This window comes from Biomphalaria glabrata, chromosome 10 (assembly GCF_947242115.1).
Source record: "Biomphalaria glabrata chromosome 10, xgBioGlab47.1, whole genome shotgun sequence".
In the NCBI taxonomy this organism is placed as follows: Eukaryota; Metazoa; Mollusca; class Gastropoda; family Planorbidae; genus Biomphalaria; species Biomphalaria glabrata.
Window position 1 is genome coordinate 15,384,212 of NC_074720.1, and position 19,821 is coordinate 15,404,032.

Consider the following 19,821-nt stretch of genomic DNA (forward strand, 5'->3'; position numbering starts at 1 on the left):
CCTCCCTTGCGCGAGTACCAGAGTTGAAGTAAAGGCGGGAGAATTTTTAAAGCTAGATTAAAAGTAGCTTTCCAACAATGGCTGATATCTGCCGTGACACGTACGAGACGGGTAATTAAAGAATGATTATTCGCGAAGAGATCGTCTGCTGACTTCGTCATAGTACGACAAGGCAATTCCATTGGTTGGTCACATTGGGTGGCAACGCGAAAAAAGGGGAGTGGTCAATACTTGTGCTACTTTTAGCCTCCACAAAGAGGTGGGGCAGGTGAAGGAAGCTTGAATACACTTTGCGAGTCTCGCAGTATATCATTATACAGTTGTTTTTTTCACCATTGTTTTTTTTTTTTAGTTACAGATCTACAATGACGTGGAAGAGAGATTATAGATTCCAGTTTTGATATTATCCTTAAAATGAGATCAATGTTGGGCAGATTTTGTTTGTTGGGCTACTCTTAAAATGTTTAGTGTATCGCTGTACCAGTTGATCGTTGTAAAAAGGTATTTCTTTTAAAGGTATTTCTAAAAATTATTTTATTGATAGTTTTTACTTTGTGTTTTCCTCTTCTTCCTAGAAATTTGTTTTAGAAATTAAAATCTTAGATATATGATTGAATTTCGTTTCAGTTACATGTAAGTGACTCAAAAGTTTTTTATGTTACTCGGATCTGCTGATTCTAATCACTTAAGTGTTAAGAAAGAAGAAATGATATTAAAAAGGAAGAGGGTGCCTTTGATAGAGGGAGGGTACGTGTCAGCCTATAATAATGTGTTTACTATTTGTGCAGTGCATTGTGTAAACATGTTCAATACTGTGATGTGAGGTTGTTATTGTTTTATCATGTCACATTCCGTGCATTACGTAAGTGTGATTACATCATGACCAGTGTTAAGATTTGCGTACAGTTTCTAACTGTCGAAGCAAGACAAGGATGTTGTTAAGTATTATGTTGGAGGGTTCAGTCGACTAGCACTATATCTTAGATAAATAAAACAGGGGTATCCAGATCAAGCACTTATCAATATTGTTTTATTCTTTAAGGGGGTTTTGGGGCCAGTGTCTTGTTCGGGCCTATTGATGCAGTATACAGCTTCCAAGAACTTGTTCGACATTCTCTGATGACGCTCCACAAACGGCAAGTCTCACTGGTCCCTATTTTCATCTTTCGTAACATGTTGTTGTCTCATTCTGTTGTCTATTTTCATCTTCCGGAACATGTTGTCTCATTCTGTTGTCTATTTTCATCTTCCGGAACATTTTGTTGTCTATTTTCATCTTCCGGAACATGTTGTTGTCTCATTCTGATGTCTATTTTCATCTTCCGGAACATTTTGTTGTCTATTTTCATCTTCCGGAACATGTTGCATTCTGTTGTGTCCTGTTCTGAGACGAAATATTCTCATGAACTTTGTTGAGATTTACGTACAAAATTGGACAGTCCAAACAAGGATGTTGTTCATGTTTTGTCATGTTCGCTCCAAACTGCGTCCACACAATTCCTTACACAGGCAAATATAAACACACACACATTTACAGAAATGGTAGCCACTTGGGACCGGGGGGGGTGAGGAGAAAGAAAGAAAAAATAATATAAGAAAGTGTATTGTAATTGTGATGCTGTATAATCAGCACACATATATGTACTTGGAATATAATATTGATGCTTTTTTATTAGGTCATTAGTTTATTTATATTGATTATTTCAAGTGATCTGCATAATCTAGTTACTTTGCAATATTGTGTTGGTGTTTGCTGATTCTGTTATTTCAACCTTAATCACTTTATTTCTATATGATTCCATATTTCCATTGTGATTTATTTATTTATTTATTTTAATGATAGCTTGAGTATTATAGGTTTAGGTTGCTTCCCATTTATGGGTATGATATAAATATTAAAAGAGCGTTCTCCCAAGTTCATTGACATAGAAAACGTGAGCGGATTTTTGGTTTACAATCATTTATTGTGCTTTCTGATTATTAGATGATATTGAAATAGTCAATTCTATAGCACCGTTAACACAGCACAAAGTAGGCGGAAAGTGTTTTGGGACGTATCAGATTAAAAAAAAAAGACATGAAGGATTCCATTTGGTGGTCTCGTTCAACAGTATAAAAGAATTTCTACTGGGCCGGCGCTAGGTGAGGCTAGTTGACCGAAGCCTCAGTTGCCTCAGGCCCAGCGTTGCAAGTTAGTATAGAATATCTTGCTTAGCATACTACATCCATCAAATGAGAGGCTCCGAGTAGCAAGCAAGTCTGAGGCTTCAAACACTGATTCCGTCTAGTAGGTCACCTTTTATTGTCCTCTTTGTTTCATTTGTTGATGTCAGTCGCCCCCCCCCCCCACACACACACACAAAACGTTTGAAAGAACATTTTCTGATTTGTCCAGATGGAGCTCAGAACTTCTAACGTTTATGTCGCCCACTGGTCACAGTAGAGACTACGGCCATATAAAGTGCGCTCCACGAAAAAAGAAAAACTATTAGAATTTAATTTTGTTTATTTATACATATAAATGTGTGCTACAATTTGTGTGTTTAAGTACATAAATGTATCAATATTGTTGGTCTTCATGTACCAAAATTTTCAAATATTGGGGAGTGGGGGGGGGGGGAGTTTTAAGAATTTGACAAAAGACGTGTTTTTAGAAATCATTCCAAAATTAAAGAGCGAAATATTTACAACCAGTTTTTACATTTCTTTAGTTCATAGTGAGAGGTGTACATGTGTTGTTTAGAGATTACACTTTGTTTTGGAATTGGTGTTAATGTGCTTTGTCCGTGTCATAGGATTCACATTTGTTAGCATCTATCTATCTATCTATCTATCTATCTATCTATCTATCTATCTATCTATCTATCTATCTATCTATCTATCTATCTGTCTGTCTGTCTGTCTGTCTGTCTGTCTATCTACCTATTTATCTATCTATCTATCTATCTATCTATCTATCTATCTATCTATCTATCTATCTATCTATCTATCTATCTATCTATCTATCTATCTATCTATCTATCTATCTATCTGTCTGTCTGTCTGTCTGTCTATCTATTTATCTATCTATCTATCTGTCTGTCTGTCTGTCTATCTATTTCTTTATGTATGCATTGTATATACATATCTATGGTATGCCAATCGTCGGGGAAAATGAAATTCGTCCTAGATTGTAACACCATCATTAACGTCCCATAGAATCAGACAATTGAACTTTTAATAAAGTCTCTGCCGTGTTCAACACTAACTCTTGAATTAAGCATTACTTTTTAAAGTTTAATTTATAAATTATAAATAGCATATGTCGATAAACATAGATGAAACAACATCAGCTTCTAACCACCTCTTCAAAACCCCTATCCCCTTCCAAGTTACATTCCCCCCACCAACAGCACATAATATTTACAGTCTATCATTATTGTCATTATGTTAATGATTATCATTATGTGTCAAGAAGTCGTGCATTTGTGTTCGTCGACCCTACAGGCAGCTATCAAACTCCATTTAAACGAACGAGTCGACGATGTTGGGTATAGGTTTAAACCTCCCCTCCCCCCCCCCAGCCCGAAGATTATTAAATCATTACATCGTGTCTGCTAGAATAGAAATGAGAGACGGAAAGAAGGTAGGAGAGAGGGAAGGTCGTCCTTTTATGTAATTACTGCTTAGAAATCTAGTGGAACGAAACAATGTTTACTGCTTGGAGATCTATTTGGATAAATGGTATGCTTACCGATATTGTAATGCGAGGTTTAAATGAAAAAATTGGGGGGGGGAGGGTTCGTAGTGAAGAATTCAACAATTAAATGTATTCAGAGGTTCTGAAAAAAAGAAAGCACGTGTTCGTTTTGACTGATTCTCAAAGCATTAGTCAGAGATTGTTTCTAAAACATAAATAGAAATGTTGATGTAATCAGAAATTCCTTTAAAAATAAAGATGTTTACGTCTTAGCGCCTCCTGCATGACGGGAGGGCAAGGGTTCAATTCTGTGACGATCCTGACGTCAATCCGAAGTGTAATCCACTCCATCAGGCATGCATCTGATAGTGGTGTAAGGGCATGATCGGTAAGGACGTCAGATCTACCGCCACTCCACTAAAACATTTCTCTGAAGCTGTTCACGGAAAACACTCCGGAAAGAATGCTTGGCCTCGTTCGGAGAAGCGTGGATGAGCTTGACACCAGTGTGACTTGATGAACAAAATATTCCTCTTGATTAAGCAACTTTGCTTCGAATTTTCCAGTGGAGGACATTCAGAAGCTTTCCTTCAGTGGATCACAGAATTGCAGAAACTTCTTCGTTTTAGCTCTACGAGACGTTATTTGACAATTTTGTGAACAAAAAAAAAATATTAAAAAATCTATCCTTATTTGGAAAGTCTTTGTGTTTCCAAGGGTTATTGTCCTAAGCATTAAACAAGCAAACTATACAAATACTTATTAAGAAGAAAATAGATCTTATTTAAGGGAAAGAGCTCCGCATTTACAACTATATATCTCATTGATGTAGAAGCTATTTCCTTATTCGATATCAAACAAAATAATTAATTATCAATAATTAATTGACTAATTGGTTAACTTCTTAATTGATTTATGTTTTATTAGGTACAATAAATAATTCTGTAATTTTTTTAATTTATTCGATAATGGGTGTGGGAGAAATAAAGTGTTTACTTACCAATGGGGACGAAACACTACATATTTAGCCTTATCTGTATATAATGAAGGATTAATTTTCCTTGATCGTATCAAAGTAAATATTTAATGACCAATTAAAAACTAATTTGACTAATTGTTGTTGTTATTTTTAAATTGATTCACGTCTTGTCTACTGCCAATGAATCAATGTTTCAACTTGATCCGAAAATGGGTGTGGGAGAAATAACGTGTACAAACTTTTTACCAGACAGAGTGAGTTGATAGAAGCTTTGGAAAAAAAAACTGTGCTTGTCCTTGCTATTATTAAAATGAACTTTTAACTTGAAGTCAATGACAAAATTAGTTTGAGAACTGTTGCACCATTCCTCCGTCTCCGTAGAAATCTTTCAACGTGTCACAGCGTATTGCAGCGCCAACTAATATGTATTTAATTTCATCTCTTCTAGACTGTAAGCACCGAGCAGGCACCGAGCAGGCAAAACTTGACTTTTTCCTCCTCCATCTTTCAAGTTGCTGGATTCTTGATGTCGCGGTAATTGGATATGGATTTATCCATCAGCGTGCGAGGAGCTCTTGTGACGTCTCCTGCGCCATTGATCAGGAACGACGAACGCCCAGCGCAACATAACGGTGAGCAAGATAAGTCGGTGAAAATCACCCTCTTCAGACACTCCATTGATAGCATCTTAGGGGGCGCTGCTCAAAACGGGGGCAGTGAAAATTGCTGCGATAGGAGCTGTTTTGGCGGGCTCGCTTCAGTATGTGAAGTCCGCCCTGGAACTGTCCTCCCCAGCAGCAGCAAGCCGGACACTGTGAAGGAGACAGGCTTAGGTCAAGACAGTGTAACTACTGGTCTCTCAGAAGCAGCAAGAGTCGCTAATGAAGAGCGTGCCCATCACGTGAGGTCTGCTGATCAAGAAACTTTTGGTGAGTTTTGTTCAGTTTGTACTTTGTATCAAATCATAAAGGACTTTTTTTTTCTTTTTGGCATCTGTTTGTAGAGATCTAGTACATTGAACATTGTCATTTCCCTCATGTCATTAATTGTTCCATGGAACTTGCATACATCTATCTGCGTTGAAATAAATGCATTCGTTAGCTTAAAATAACCATCCCATCTATCTATCTATCTTATCTATTTTATCTATGCATCTATGTATGTATGTATGTATGTATGTATGTACGTACGTATGTATGTATGTATGTATGTATGTATGTATGTATCTATCTATCTATCTATCTATCTATCTATCTATCTATCTATCTATCTATCTATCTATCTATCTATCTATCTATCTATCTTCATTTATTTATTTCTTCTCTGCATCATTTCTGCCCCGCCCCCTTTTTCTGTCTTCCTACTTCTTTCGTTTTACAAATACTCCCCCCCCCTCCCCCAACCATCTCAGTTACTAAGTCTCTTTTTAGCGGCCATCGAAAGGGGAAAAAGACGCTATTAGTATTGTGTGGCCTGTCAGTGTGCTAGTGCGCACCATGTATATCATATCAGCGCGGGGACCGAGTTACAACAATATATATATATATATATAAATTTAATTTATTTATTTATTGTGGGCTTATGTTTGGTATTAATTTGTGAAACATATTTATTCAACATTATTTTCTGTTTGGAAAGCTCGTCCACAGAATCCCATGTTATTTAAGATTTAGTTACTTATAAGCGCCTTCTACGTAGATCTAGTCGCCAATAAAAAAAAAAACCTTCCCTAAATGGTAGCCTACTCATCATAAATCTATTGTTTAGCCAAATCTCTGCGAAGAGACATGCTTTATTTCTGTTGACAGACTGACAAAACAAAATTCAAAGATCAACAACACAGCTTTTATCTCAAAGCAATATGCCAATTATACCAAATGTATCAATTAAAACCTACGCTGTTAGGGCAAGCAATAAATTGAACACTATCTCATGAGCTTTCTCCATACATACAAGTTTTCTTTGATCGAGTCTCGCCAGTCGACGCAATGGAGAAGACAAACAAGGACTTTAAAGAAATGATAACAACAATTACCGCATGCATTAAATCAGTGTTTCCCAGGCTTTCTCCTTTAGCGGAACACTTTGAACATTCTGAGTATTTAGCGGAACACTTTAAACATTCTGAGTATTTAGCGGAACACTTTTCTTTTTTTTAGAGAGATTAATTCCCGTGACTGTCTTCCTTAGTTCATTAGTCCAGTAGTTTGTGGAACATATATTCAGGCCTCACGGAACACTAGGATTCCACGGAATACAGTTTGGGAAACACTGCATTAAGTTTTTTTTTAATGCAAATACAACTTGTTTTAAGACAATTTTAAGAACGCATTGAAGTATGCATGATTTATGTAAACACAGTGGCTATAACATATCCTCAACGCAAATCACATTTCCTTTGGTATAAAAAGATATTTTTATTATTGAATGAAATAACTCTTATTCATACTCTGTGTCATTAGTGACTGAAGCATAATTTATTGTAGTTCCCATTTGTCCTCTGAAGAATTATAAAGCGACAGTGCCGCGCTCTGACTGGCTACACAAGAATCCTCTTATGAATTTTCAGGACTTCAGAGATGTCTGTGAGGTCAGTTGTCACCACCCCTTTGTCCGATAGTATGATTGGATACATTGTAGTTCAGTCAACTTCCATAGTCGATAATCCCCAATGCGTAGGTTTCCATTATATTTTCTTCTTATTATTATTATGATCCCTTCCCCTTTTTTTAAAATTTTCAACAGCCAGGATACACGCATTAATCACACACATCGACATACACACACACACACACACACACACACACACACTCATGTATAGACCTATATGGAAGTGAAATAGTCTATTGTTACCTCACAATTTTCGATCACTTCTATGTTCGTTAGTGCAGCTAGACTCATCGTGTCAGTAGGACAGTCTGCTGCTGCTGTTGAGCTGTTTCAAGACTAGTTTTCTTAGAACAAGAAAAACATACAAATACATTTTAAAATAAAACTTCCATAAAGTGTATATGTATCAATTGGTTTGGATCGGTCATGTGATTACATTTGTTATAGATCTAGAGTAACAATAATAAATTTGTGCGATTAGAAATAGTTTTTGTTAAGCGCAATTTCATGCATTTAACTTGCTCAGAGCGTTCTGATCCTATTATTCATCTGGGCCAGGTGGGACAATGGGTGGGGGAGGGAAGATGGGGGTATCTGCGTGAATGTTACCGTGATCGCTTTTTAAATGCATAAAAAAGGTTGTACGTCTTGAATTCGAACTCAGGGTTCAAGATTTCCCAAGGGGATTAATTCAACTTATACCACAACTTCTGGCAAGTACGATTTCTACGATTTCTTTCCCTTGTTCGATGCCAAACAAAATGTCTTGTCATGCAAAAGAAATAATTGAGCAAATTTGTTTTTAACTTATAAGATAAGATAAGATATGATAATTTTATTGATCCATTCAAATGGAAATTCAGTTTGACTACAATTGACAACCTCAGCGTAACTACTTTACAAAAACAATATGGATGAAAAATTCGATTAACATTCACTCACGAAACACATACACATTCACAACCAGCTCTTTATGAGAATAATTGAGCAAATTTGTTTTTAACTTATAAGATAAGATAAGATATGATAATTTTATTGATCCATTCAAATGGAAATTCAGTTTGACTACAATTGACAACCTCAGCGTAACTACTTTACAAAAACAATATGGATGAAAAATTCGATTAACATTCACTCACGAAACACATACACATTCACAACCAGCTCTTTATGAGAATAATTGAGCAAATTTGTTTTTAACTTATAAGATAAGATAAGATATGATAATTTTATTGATCCATTCAAATGGAAATTCAGTTTGACTACAATTGACAACCTCAGCGTAACTACTTTACAAAAACAATATGGATGAAAAATTCGATTAACATTCACTCACGAAACACATACACATTCACAACCAGCTCTTTATGAGTTTGACTTCTATGTACTTCTCGATGACGACAGCTGATCTTGTAACACTCTGACCGAAAGTGGGATAAAGGAGTTTTTAAATCTTTCTGTTTTAGTCCTAACGGAAATGAGAACGCTAAAAGCATGAAATTACGCTAAACAAAAACAATTGGTAAAAAAATATTTCTAATCGCACAGGTTTTTTTTTTTTAATGTTAGTCTAGAATTAGATCTATTACAAATTTAATGACATAACTTTTGCAAACTAATTGATACACTAAATATAAGCTTTTTATTTTTGAAAGGTATTTTTTTATTGTATCTCTCGTTAACCCGCTCGCCAAATAGAAACTCAATGAAGAAACTCGTACACATTAAGCCACTAATTCAACTAACTTTATTCATAAACTACAAACCGTTAATTAGATTCTACATTTTCCTAACTTATTCAAATATGCAAAACCCAAACGTAATAGACGGTCGAAACAATAGGCCTGTAGTAGTCCAGCCAATCAGTGTGCAACAAACTACGTCTCCCTACAGGTCACAAAGACAGTTTATACACCAGTATTTTTGTAATGAGTACCGATACACGGGTAGACATGGTGTTATTATTTATTTTTTGTTAACCTTAGCGACAGTCAAATCTGGAAAAGGCTAGCATTGAAAACAAAGTTCTAGTTACTAACAAAACGTCTGTACCAACAGTTGCTCCTCTTTATTTCCCATACTTCCACAGAAACCGAAAGAGATTTCATGTCATTGCCATACACTGGCCCACGTATCTAAGGTAAACAATCCGTTCATAGCTACTTATTTGTAAATTACCCGTCGTTCGGAAATATTTCTTCAAGTATTCGGTCATTAAATCTATGTTCAAGGGAAGTAAATACAGAAAGAGGTAAATTTTAACGATTATTATCTTCTCTTTGCCCACTTTTGTCATTGTTCAGCTCGCGGCTTCAAGAGTTACTCTTCTTGATATCCTCCCGCCAAAATAGGTTAACCCTAATTTTGACTAGACTTTATCGATGTTTTATTATGTTTTATTAATCCAATAAAGTAACTAAAAAAAAAAAAAGTTAGGAGGGTTAACACCGAGCCCGCCCACTTTTTAATTCCACCTTGATCCTCCCACCCTTGAACCACTTCCATCCGCAACTTGACTTGTTGCATATTTGAATGTTACGTCCTTCGACTTATCAAATGACCACTTTGTTTCTGTTCTTCAAAGCCCGATTTGTTTATCTAGTTAATCATTGTTTTATAAATGGCTGTCATAAATTTATTGAATATATGTCTGTGTGAATGTGTGTGCGTGTGTTATGACATAGGACTGGAAAGAAATATTTATGGGTTAACGTACAGTCTACTCTCTAGACCCGAGATGCTTTGCGTGGCTACCCTGTTATATAAACACAGACAAAACAAAAAAGCGGACAACACAATAGTTTTGGTCGGCAAATGGTAGGAAGGAAAGTTATCTGGCAAAGGAACGTGGCAAGTATTTTTACTTTACAGAACATAAAACTGTAAAGCGAAGACGCGCCTAGCAAGAGCCCTACCAGCAAGATAAAGTCCTATGTAGATCTACATCTATAATGACTGAAATAAAAATAGTAGGTAATGACGAAAGGTCACATTGAAAACAAATTTTAAAAATAGAGAGTCGATAGATGTACCTAGTGGTGAATCGTAAAAAAAAATCTGGATCGTAGATTTAGAAACAGCAGTCTCGATAAACATTTTTTATTTCCAATCTCGCGACTTTACCCGATTCCTAGACATTCGGAACTTATGTGAGATGCACAGAAACTGTGTCGTTGTTGTAGTCTTTCCACCCATGACTTTTTAAAGTACATTTGTTTATTTCAATATATTTACTGCACATTCTCACCATCTCGGATTGCTTTCTGTTTATGTTTTAGACTATTTATTTTTTCAAGTTTTGTTTCTAATTCCCACCCGACCAAAATATTGACTTACATTTGAGCACTCCTTAATGCCAGTTAGGGAATCTGTGCATGCCTTGTCGATGAGAGAGTCCCTGCATTCTGAGCTTCAGAAATACATTCTCCTAGTGTCTACGAGTCACTGTTTCTTTGAGCAACAAGAAGTTTGAAGAAGACGTTTGGAAAATGTCTTCAAAATAACTTTATGAATCGCTCTCGTGAGAGACACATCTCGTGAGAGACACATCTCGTGAGAGACACATCTCGTGAGAGACACATCTCGTGAGAGACACATCTCGCGAAACAAAAAACTGTATGAAAAGTTTAGTAGTAGAGGAAACGACGTCATTTAATTTGATCATTTATTTTTTATTCACCATTGATAATGTCATTTTTACTTGATTAATACTCAAATATGAATTTATAATTAAAATAAAATACAACAGAGTTTTTTACCTTGAAAAATATAAGACCGCCTCCGACCTAGTCATAACGTTACTCTTACCTGGTGTGTTGCGGCCCCCTCAGTTTGAGAAACATTCAGCGAAGTTTTAAATGTATCTTAAGTCAAAGTAGAGCAGTCTGTGGGCCACAAAGGTTCTCACAGTGGACAACGCACAGCTCTCGGGTGGCAAGTTTGACATCCCTGCTTCATGTTTGAGGACAGTAAGGTTTTGTATAAGAATGAAAAAAAAATGTCATATATATTTTTGATGCCTTTTGGGGTCGTGATGGCTGAGTGGTTAAGCGCTTGGCTTACAAACCTGGGTTTCTGGGTTCGAATCTCGGTGAAGGCTGGGATTTTGAATTTCGGATTTTTAGGGCGTCCCTGAGTCCACCCAACTCTAATGGGTACCTGACTTTAGTTGGGGAAAGTAAAGGCGGTTGGTCGTTGTGCTGGCCACATGACACCCTGCACGTTAACCGTTGGCCATAGAAACAGATGACCTTAACATCATCTGCCCCATAGATCGCAAGGTCTGAAAGGGGAAACTTTTTTTTTGGATGCCTTCAATTTGTTGATTTATTAATATTGCGGAGACTGTTGAGGGGATTACAATAAATTCTGTTTCTTTGTAACGAAGCTCGACTCTGGCAGTTGGTTTTACATGTTTCGGATGTTCCTTCAGAGTTGAAGATAGTTTACTTCCTAGTCCAAACCTCCCGCAGGACGACGGGGGATGGGAGCGGGCAGGATTTGAACCCTCGACCATCGATAAATCCGAACGACCGTCCAGCGCGCAAACCGCACGACCAGGCAGCCATCCAGGCAGTGCAGGAGAATGAAAATGAAATCATTCATACAATAATAATAACAAATAATCTTAATTATCCGTGAGGAATTTTGTTTCACATCTTTGCATTAGCATTACCCATAACAAAACACAATCAGAGCAAGCAATAGCACACAAAACTAAACATTCATGCCACAGTTTCCCTTAAACATTACATGTAAAATTGACAACAATAAGTTTAATTTTGTTCAATGATTTAATTGCATAAGGAACGAAAGAGTTCTTGAGTCGAATTGTTCTTGTGATCGGTGATCTTCTTTTGTGATGGTAAAATGCTAAAATTCTGAACCAGAGCGTACTTCTTAATGCTTAAGATCTTAATAGCTTTCTTAGCAATGTTTTTTCTCGAGTTTGAGTTTTGAGGTTTTTGGCACATCGGCACACTTTAGGTCATGTTGTGCATGTTTTTTCTCGAATAGAAGTCCGAGTGCGGTTTGCTTGTTGCCAAAGATCTTACTAGCAGCAATGACGTTGTTTGTGGGCCATAATTCAATATAGAATATTTCTAAGCTTATTACTTGATGTAACTATTATCTGAACTAATTGTCATTGTCTCACTTTACAGATACGCCCTCAAATTCCCATGGTGCAAGTTTTCATGAGCTAATTATAGACATGGAGTCACGTGATATAACAGACGAGAACAACCTGATCCACGACCTGAGCAAAAGAAACTGCTCTAATCAAAACATATCTCAATTTTTGCAGTTGAGACAAACCGATGCATTGACGTTGTCACTAGGGCAAGAGACCGCATCGCTTGGAAACAAGAACTACCATAAAGATACGCCTGCGGCACTTAGCTTGCGCCGATGGTCTTCGGACAGTATTCCAACTGACTTACCATGTCTTGACCAACTTCGTCGTGGGCCGCAAACAGCATTCAGGAAAGTTTCGACAAAAACAATGAACGCGTCTTCGACGACGGAAGAAACCCGCAACAGCACTAAATCGCCCCTGGAAAACACACTGGCCTGCAACGGCTACTTTTTTGACAGACCTTTAATTTGCAAAACTGACCAACGCTATCCCATAAGTCAAAAAAGTCTAGACAGAGACAGTGACATATTTGGTCTGGACTACGTGAAAGATGCAGACGACAGTAAGTCAGCTGACAGAAGCTTCAGCCACTCCTCTTCTCCGCTAACGGACGATGCCGACCGAACTGGTAGAAACATTGATGATGACATCACAAGTATCAGCTCCCCGAGAGAAGACGAATCATTGGCCAAGAGAACGCACGTGACCTCGTCGAATGATAGCGCCGCCGTTTGCTTCAAAAAAAGGCGCGTCAGAACTACCTTCACCGCAGAGCAGCTTCACGCCCTAGAGGAAGTCTTCAGCATCACTCACTATCCAGATGCCAATACGCGGGAAAATCTGGTGGCCAGAATCGGTCTTTCAGAAGAGAGAGTACAGGTACATCCTAGGTTTTCCATTTCCCGCCTTTTTTTTTCAATGCGTACGAATAGTTCACACTTTCTTCATAGTTAATATGAGTTGATGTAAAAAAATAATTGAAGTATTTATTTCAAGCTAAAATTTCGCTTACAGTAGTATAGCTTGTTGTCTCAGCTGATAGAATGTCGTGGGTTCAATCCCCAACTGGCCAATTTATTATTTCTCATTATTATTTAAATGACAAACAAAATATGAATGTTTAATTACATTATTATTAGAAATTTAAGTTGGAATCGATTTTTTTAAAAATACATTACTGGTTTCAATCAGAAATGAAATTCAAATATACTGGTTTGAAGGCCTCGTAGAAGTTTTAGATTTTGAGTATTTTAAACTGAAGAGTTGCATTCCTAATATAGAAACACATTTCATTAGTGGCTTATTGTACGTATTGAACGGGACCATCCTATTTCAATGGTTTGCCATTGTACACAAGGGAAGCTCAGTGTCGCCAAGAAACTGTGACCCGAGTTTAGACTAGTGACGCCTATAAACTAGGAACCAATTTTAGACCTATGGCCGGATTTTAGGAAGGACAGGCTGGGCTACAGCCAGGGGGATTCCACAAGAAAGAGGCCTCCACAAAAGAGACAAAAATATATACGAATTTCAACGTGTCAAAATTCAAAGTTTTTTTAGTGTTTTTTTTTTTTTTCAAATTTTTTTTCGCATTTTTACGCTGGCGAAAATGTCGTGATTAAGAATAAGAAGTGTACGCTTATAACATGCTCGGAATAAGTAAAAACAGCTCTGAATTTACGACAGTGCGTCTACCAAGGGCCTTACCCTCCACAAACTCAAAAATAGACACTTTTTAAAACTAAAATCTGCATATAAAATATTTTTCTTACGGGAAAGCGTGATTAAATTTACTAGAACTCTATTTCTTTTCACATAAAATATAGCATGCTTTTTGATATTAGTATTTTCATTCATTAATGGATCTTTATTAAAATTTTCGAAAAATCCTTCCCCGGGACCTACACACAGGCCTACTTAAATCCGGCCCTGTTTAGACCAGTGATGCCTAGAAACTATGACCCTAGTTTAGACCATTGACGTCCAACCTTCTTCATCCTGAGGGACCATTCTGACATTGGTGTTACGGGCCGCATCAAATCTTCGTATCAATCTTGCGGAACCTCTACGTCCTTACTGTGGGCTAAGGTTTCAACGGGCCGGATATGGCCCGCTAGCCTTAGTTTGTGTATCACTGCTGCTTTAGAGCGTATGACGGGTTGTACTACGGATGAAACGTATTGGCGCTATTTTCTGAATGAAAGGTTTTGTCTTGAAGTCAAACAACTTTTTGAATGTCAACAAAAGCTTGACTTTCAGTTTTATAGATGACTTGTATTTTAAATGTTTTATGACTTTTCTCGTATTGTTCGTATGGCTCCTTCTGTCTAGGAAGAAAATTGATGTGCCCAGATGAGTCACTGGTTTTGGTTTCGTCTTGAGACGGGGAAGAATCTGGCGTACCTAATTCTTAAGCGGCAGATTTTGCTACTGTTTGTGCATGTATATGCATCTGTTTTAGGCCTAACTGATAGAGCAGCTTTCTTTTGCTTGAATAGGCAGATTCGTTTCTTTTGCTCTCGGCGCGGTTCTTACCAGCACGCACAGTCTGTCTACATGGTGTCCGGTTTTGGGCTATTTCCTCCAAAATACTTTCATTCTCATGTCTCGCTTGCAGACATCTCTGTAGGTTAGTTTTGGGCGACCTCTGGATCGGACTCCCTCTGCAAGCTCAGCATAGGGATTTTTCCATCTGGCATGCGGGTGACATGTCCGAGTCTGCGTAGCATATTGACCAGTTTCAAGACGTGCTCATTAATACTTGAGTATCAATTCCTTCAACACTTTCACTTCTTCCGGTTGTGACTTTATCAACCAATGAAAACCTGTTGGGAAGTAATTAACAAAGACTTTTGTTTTGTCCGAGAGAGAAAAAGAGAGAGAGAGAGAGGGGGGAGAAGTAGCGTGAGAGAGAGAGCAAGTTTCACTAAGACATTTCCAAACAACAAAAAAATGTTTTTGAGAGTTAAACGTTGTATTTTCCTTTTAGATTTGGTTCCAGAACAGACGCGCCAAATGGAGAAAACATTCACGTCTGCGGAATTTCGGAGGGCTCCAAGACCTGACGGACGCAAACTACGTGCCTGCACCAAGACACCTTCAGAAACTTAGAGACCTGGTTTGTTACTTCAACATTTCTTTTTCATTTAAAATCTTTTTTTCTAAAACAAAATGATTTCTTGATTCAAAAAACAAGAGTTTAAAGTCAAGGAGAATAACTTAATTTACAACGATCAATTTACAGCGTATTATAACTTTCTAAGTTAAATCTTCAAATAATAACATTTATAGTATAACCTCCGCTTCGGGGAATGTCCTCCAAGGTATAACCTCCACAGTAAAGCTTCGTGCAATGTCCTCCAAGGTATAATCTCCATAGTAAAGTTTCGTGAAATGTCCACTAATGTATAACCTCAGCTTACAAATTTCCCAGAATTTCCTATCCAACATATAACTTCCGCTTACAAGCTTCGCTCCCGACGTGTTAGCCACTGAGGTTTTATAGTATAAACAAAAAAGTCTATAGTTTACAATTTTAGCGAACGACCTAATCCTCGACACAAAGCTTATCTTCCATTATAGTACATTTTCTATGTACAAAAAAAAATAATTAATTAAGACTGATTGATGAAACTAATTGGTACATTTTGATTGATTCGTGTGTCATCGGCAATGTTGTGCAAAGATCATTTTGATCCAAGAATGGGAAGTGGGAGAATTAACGTGTATAAGATTCCACCCAGACAGACAGAGTTGATAGAAGCTTTGTATAAATAAAATAATTGGTAGATTATTTTAAAAGAACAATAGAGATTTTTCAAGTTACCAGATATAATCGTTTATTATTAATTATAATAGAATTACCTTTTAAAAATTTTAGGAGACTTTTTTTTTACTTTATATAACATGAACTGAGCATTAACATTATTTTCTTAAACTATACACACACATAGTGTTGTTACCGGTGGTTAACTTGTAGCATTGAAGTGCTGGTAGATAATTAAACCGTTGTAGACGTAATATATCTTAACTAATAAAACTTCAAACAACTTGATTAAATTCCTTTTGTAAGCAAACTAAATATAACATATAGATAAAATGAAGTGAATATGAGATCAAATAAATGTAGCAAGTCAAACAAAAGTAAAGTTCCCTTTTCATACCTTGCGGTCTATAGGGCAAAATCGAACTCACACCAATAGCACAAACTTTGTCTCACGTTCGGGAGTCGTCTCCTCTAACTAAGACCAAATGACGACAATGCCACCTAAGTTGCATCATTCACAACCAATTGCTAGCCTCTTTCCACCGTCACCCCAGAAACACGTACACACACAAAGACACACACACACACACACCACGGCTGCCTGGTCGTGCGGTTTGCGCGCTGGACTGTCGTTCGGACTTATTGATAGTCCCGGGTTCAAACCCTGCCCGCTCTCATCCCCCGTCGTCCTGCGGGAGGATTGGACTAGGAAGTAATTATCTTCAACTCTTAAGGAACATCCGAAACATGTAAAACATTTTACAAACATAACACATATTTATTTTTCTACAAGAAAAAAGTGCTATTGTTTTTTGATCGTTCAAATGAGTACAATGTTATCAAGCTTTGTATCTGTGACTTACTTTGAGTGGACTGAATTTACGTTTTGTTCATTCCAGAACACCTTATATCTGATTTGTGAGTGTCGGACGCTGCAATTACAAGTTTAGATCGAATCTTTTGGATCGAGCTTTTGATGTGAATTTCTAGGTCTGGGACTATTATGAATTAATTGTTTGTTTTCATTTTCAGGCAGAGTTGCGGCAAGACGGCATAAAGTTGAACTCTGAGTCTCCATTTTTTGTCAAATCACCACGAGACGACATAATGAATGTCAACTCTGGTCCCCGCTTGCCTTACGGCCTTCACCCTTACTACTCGGCAGCCGTGTTGGGAATACCGCCTTTTTTGCTGCAGTGCTACTCGCCCTTACTGTACAGCTCAAGGTTTTTTAGTGGATCCTCTCTAACAGCTGCGTCGCAGGATAGGTTCTACAGAACTTTGTTAAGCCACGGATCTGATGGGACGAGTCAGCTGAAAGATCACTGGCAAGGTGAAGGTCGGATGTCAGACGCAGATACATTTCGACTTCCTTCGCTTCCCTCATTGAGGCATCTGACGAACCCACCAGACGACCAGATGGGTGTGTCCGTCTTAAAATCTTTTTTCCAGCCCAAATCCCCCTGGATTGCCGACCCCAAAACAGCGGCGATGATCGAAACGGAAGAAAGCCGGGAGGGGGTTGGTGAGTCAGGGGCATCCCCTCTGAGCTACATAGCTGCATCTGTGGAGCGCCTGAGCAAAACGCCCAGCTGTGCCACACCTAGCCGAAACTCGGGAGGCGATTCCGACGTCGCGTCCAGCTCATCCTTGTCCCCCTCCTCGACGTCTCCTGACGACAAAATGGACTGGTCCAGAGGTCACAACAGCGATCAGCATTCAAAGGAGTTAGTGGACTTGTCTGTATCTAAACAGACGAGTTAATGGAATCGTCTGTATCTGAACATACGTGTTAATGGAATCTTCTGTATCTGAACATACGTGTTAATGGAATCGTCTGTATCTGAACAGACGTGTTAAGTAGCTGGTTTTGGCTAATGTTAATATGCGATCCAAGACAAAGATCTAACGTGAAATCCACTTCTAAGCGAGTACATTGACTTAAGTGCGTTACAGATAGTCATGTCAATGAAGATTTTATTCTACAAGTAAAACAGACTTGTACATGCAGTTCTACATTTTATATCCTCCTCTGAAGTAGTGCAAATAAAGTTCTAAATAGAAACATTCTTATTGCTTCGTGGTTGTGTATATATACTGTCAAGTTTGCATTTTAAGTTGGCGATTGTTATTGTTTAACTTCGCATTTTATGTTTGCGATTGTTATTGTTTAACTTCGCGTTTTATGTTTGCGATTGTTATTGTTTAACTTCGCATATTAGGCGCTAGACATACACCAAAACACTTAGTTGTGCGGATTGAGAATGAACTGCATTGAAATTCCAGTGAATCTAAACACACTCAACCTAAGCCTTTATTATAGTTGCTATGTATCTAAAAATATGTGTCTTACTTGAGACCGGTGATAAACCAACAAAAAAACAACAACAACAACAAAAAACAACAGGGAAACATAATGTGAATAAAGTAGATGTCAAAATGATAATTAGTTCGTTTTTTTATGTCTCATATATATATGAATGTTATAATCCATTCTATTAGCACGAAAAAAAAGTCTTGATTTAAAAATATTCATCAAAATATTCCAGTTAGATTATGTGTTATAAGGGAAAGAAGATGCTCATTTGTCTACAGCTAACCCAGACTTGTCAAAAATACGTTTATATTGAAATCCAGTAAGAAACAGGGGACGGCCCTGGCCTAAAGGCAGCACGGTTAACCTTCTCCCAGATATCCCCTCCCCCACTGGTCCACAAATGAGATTGGACCAAGGCGCTCTGAGCATGCTATAAGCGTGAAAGTAGCGCTATATAAAAGCTATTATTTAATGTATACATGGCGCCGCGATTTGGAAGCAGAGGAGCAAGACGTGGGGATAGTTGAAGAGATTCGCCCAGAATCGAGACGCCAGGAAGAAGCTGGTTGGTGGCCAATGCCCCAGACGCCTGGAAGAAGCTGGTTGGTGGCCAATGCCCCAGACGCCTGGAAGAAGCTGGTTGGTGGCCAATGCCCCAGACGCCTGGAAGAAGCTGGTTGGTGGCCAATGCCCCAGACGCCTGGAAGAAGCTGGTTGGTGGCCAATGCCCCAGACGCCTGGAAGAAGCTGGTTGGTGGCCAATGCCCCAGATGGGCCAACATGCAGAGATGAGATAAAGCCCAATAAAATAATAATCAAATAATTGAAGAATGAAACTTTTTTTTTTCGTTTATTTTGTTTTTATCAGGTACATTGTATACAATCAAATAAAATGTGGAGGTAAAAGCCATTGGATTGTTTCAACCCAGTCCACTTTGATTTATTTAGAGACGATCCACAATGTTCAGTAATTCATACAGTATCACTATACACACTTATTTGTGTTTCTTGAATGGTTTTAATAGAAGATCTATTGTACATTAATGATGTCTTATATTAGTATATCTTCCTTGAAGCACATTTTTTAATACAAATAAACAATTTTGGATCCTCAATATGTTTGCCCTACTGTGTCTATCCCACATGTTTTATTAGCCGGGTCTGGAACCTTCGGTCAGTAAATAACGTAAATCTATTTGTATTTACAAGAAAACATTTGACGAGCAGACGGTTTGTAACTTAGACAAAACACAGGATACAAACATTTCTAAGACGATTGTGGTGTGGACAAGTTGTTTTTACAGTTACACCAGAGACGTTACTCGAAACAGAA

General features: G+C 37.7%; 1 protein-coding gene across 2 annotated transcripts; it reads left to right on the forward strand.

The window, feature by feature from the left end:
• The first annotated feature begins 242 nt into the window (after positions 1 to 242).
• On the forward strand, positions 243 to 18,664 carry LOC106066670 (uncharacterized). Of its 2 annotated transcripts, none has more exons than XM_056043942.1 (5): positions 243 to 516; positions 5,107 to 5,587; positions 12,431 to 13,284; positions 15,395 to 15,523; positions 17,204 to 18,664. In XM_056043942.1, the coding sequence occupies exons 2-5, from the start codon at positions 5,203 to 5,205 to the stop codon at positions 17,933 to 17,935; spliced, it is 2,100 nt and encodes a 699-aa protein (XP_055899917.1). In that variant the 5' UTR covers positions 243 to 516; positions 5,107 to 5,202; the 3' UTR covers positions 17,936 to 18,664. The 2 variants fall into 2 exon arrangements, with proteins under 2 accessions (XP_055899917.1, XP_013081192.2); XM_013225738.2 differs by having other exon boundaries at positions 243 to 501.
• The last annotated feature ends 1,157 nt before the right edge of the window (positions 18,665 to 19,821 follow it).

What these genes read in the sequence shown, in the direction of transcription:
- LOC106066670 (XM_056043942.1), top strand. Translation starts at nt 5,203, where the DNA reads ATGGATTTATCCATCAGCGTGCGAGGAGCTCTTGTGACGTCTCCTGCG. An exon ending in TTTCAGAAGAGAGAGTACAG is followed by an intron (nt 13,285 to 15,394) that starts GTACATCCTAGG and finishes TTTTCCTTTTAG; the next exon opens with ATTTGGTTCCAGAACAGACG. An exon ending in TTCAGAAACTTAGAGACCTG is followed by an intron (nt 15,524 to 17,203) that starts GTTTGTTACTTC and finishes TTTCATTTTCAG; the next exon opens with GCAGAGTTGCGGCAAGACGG.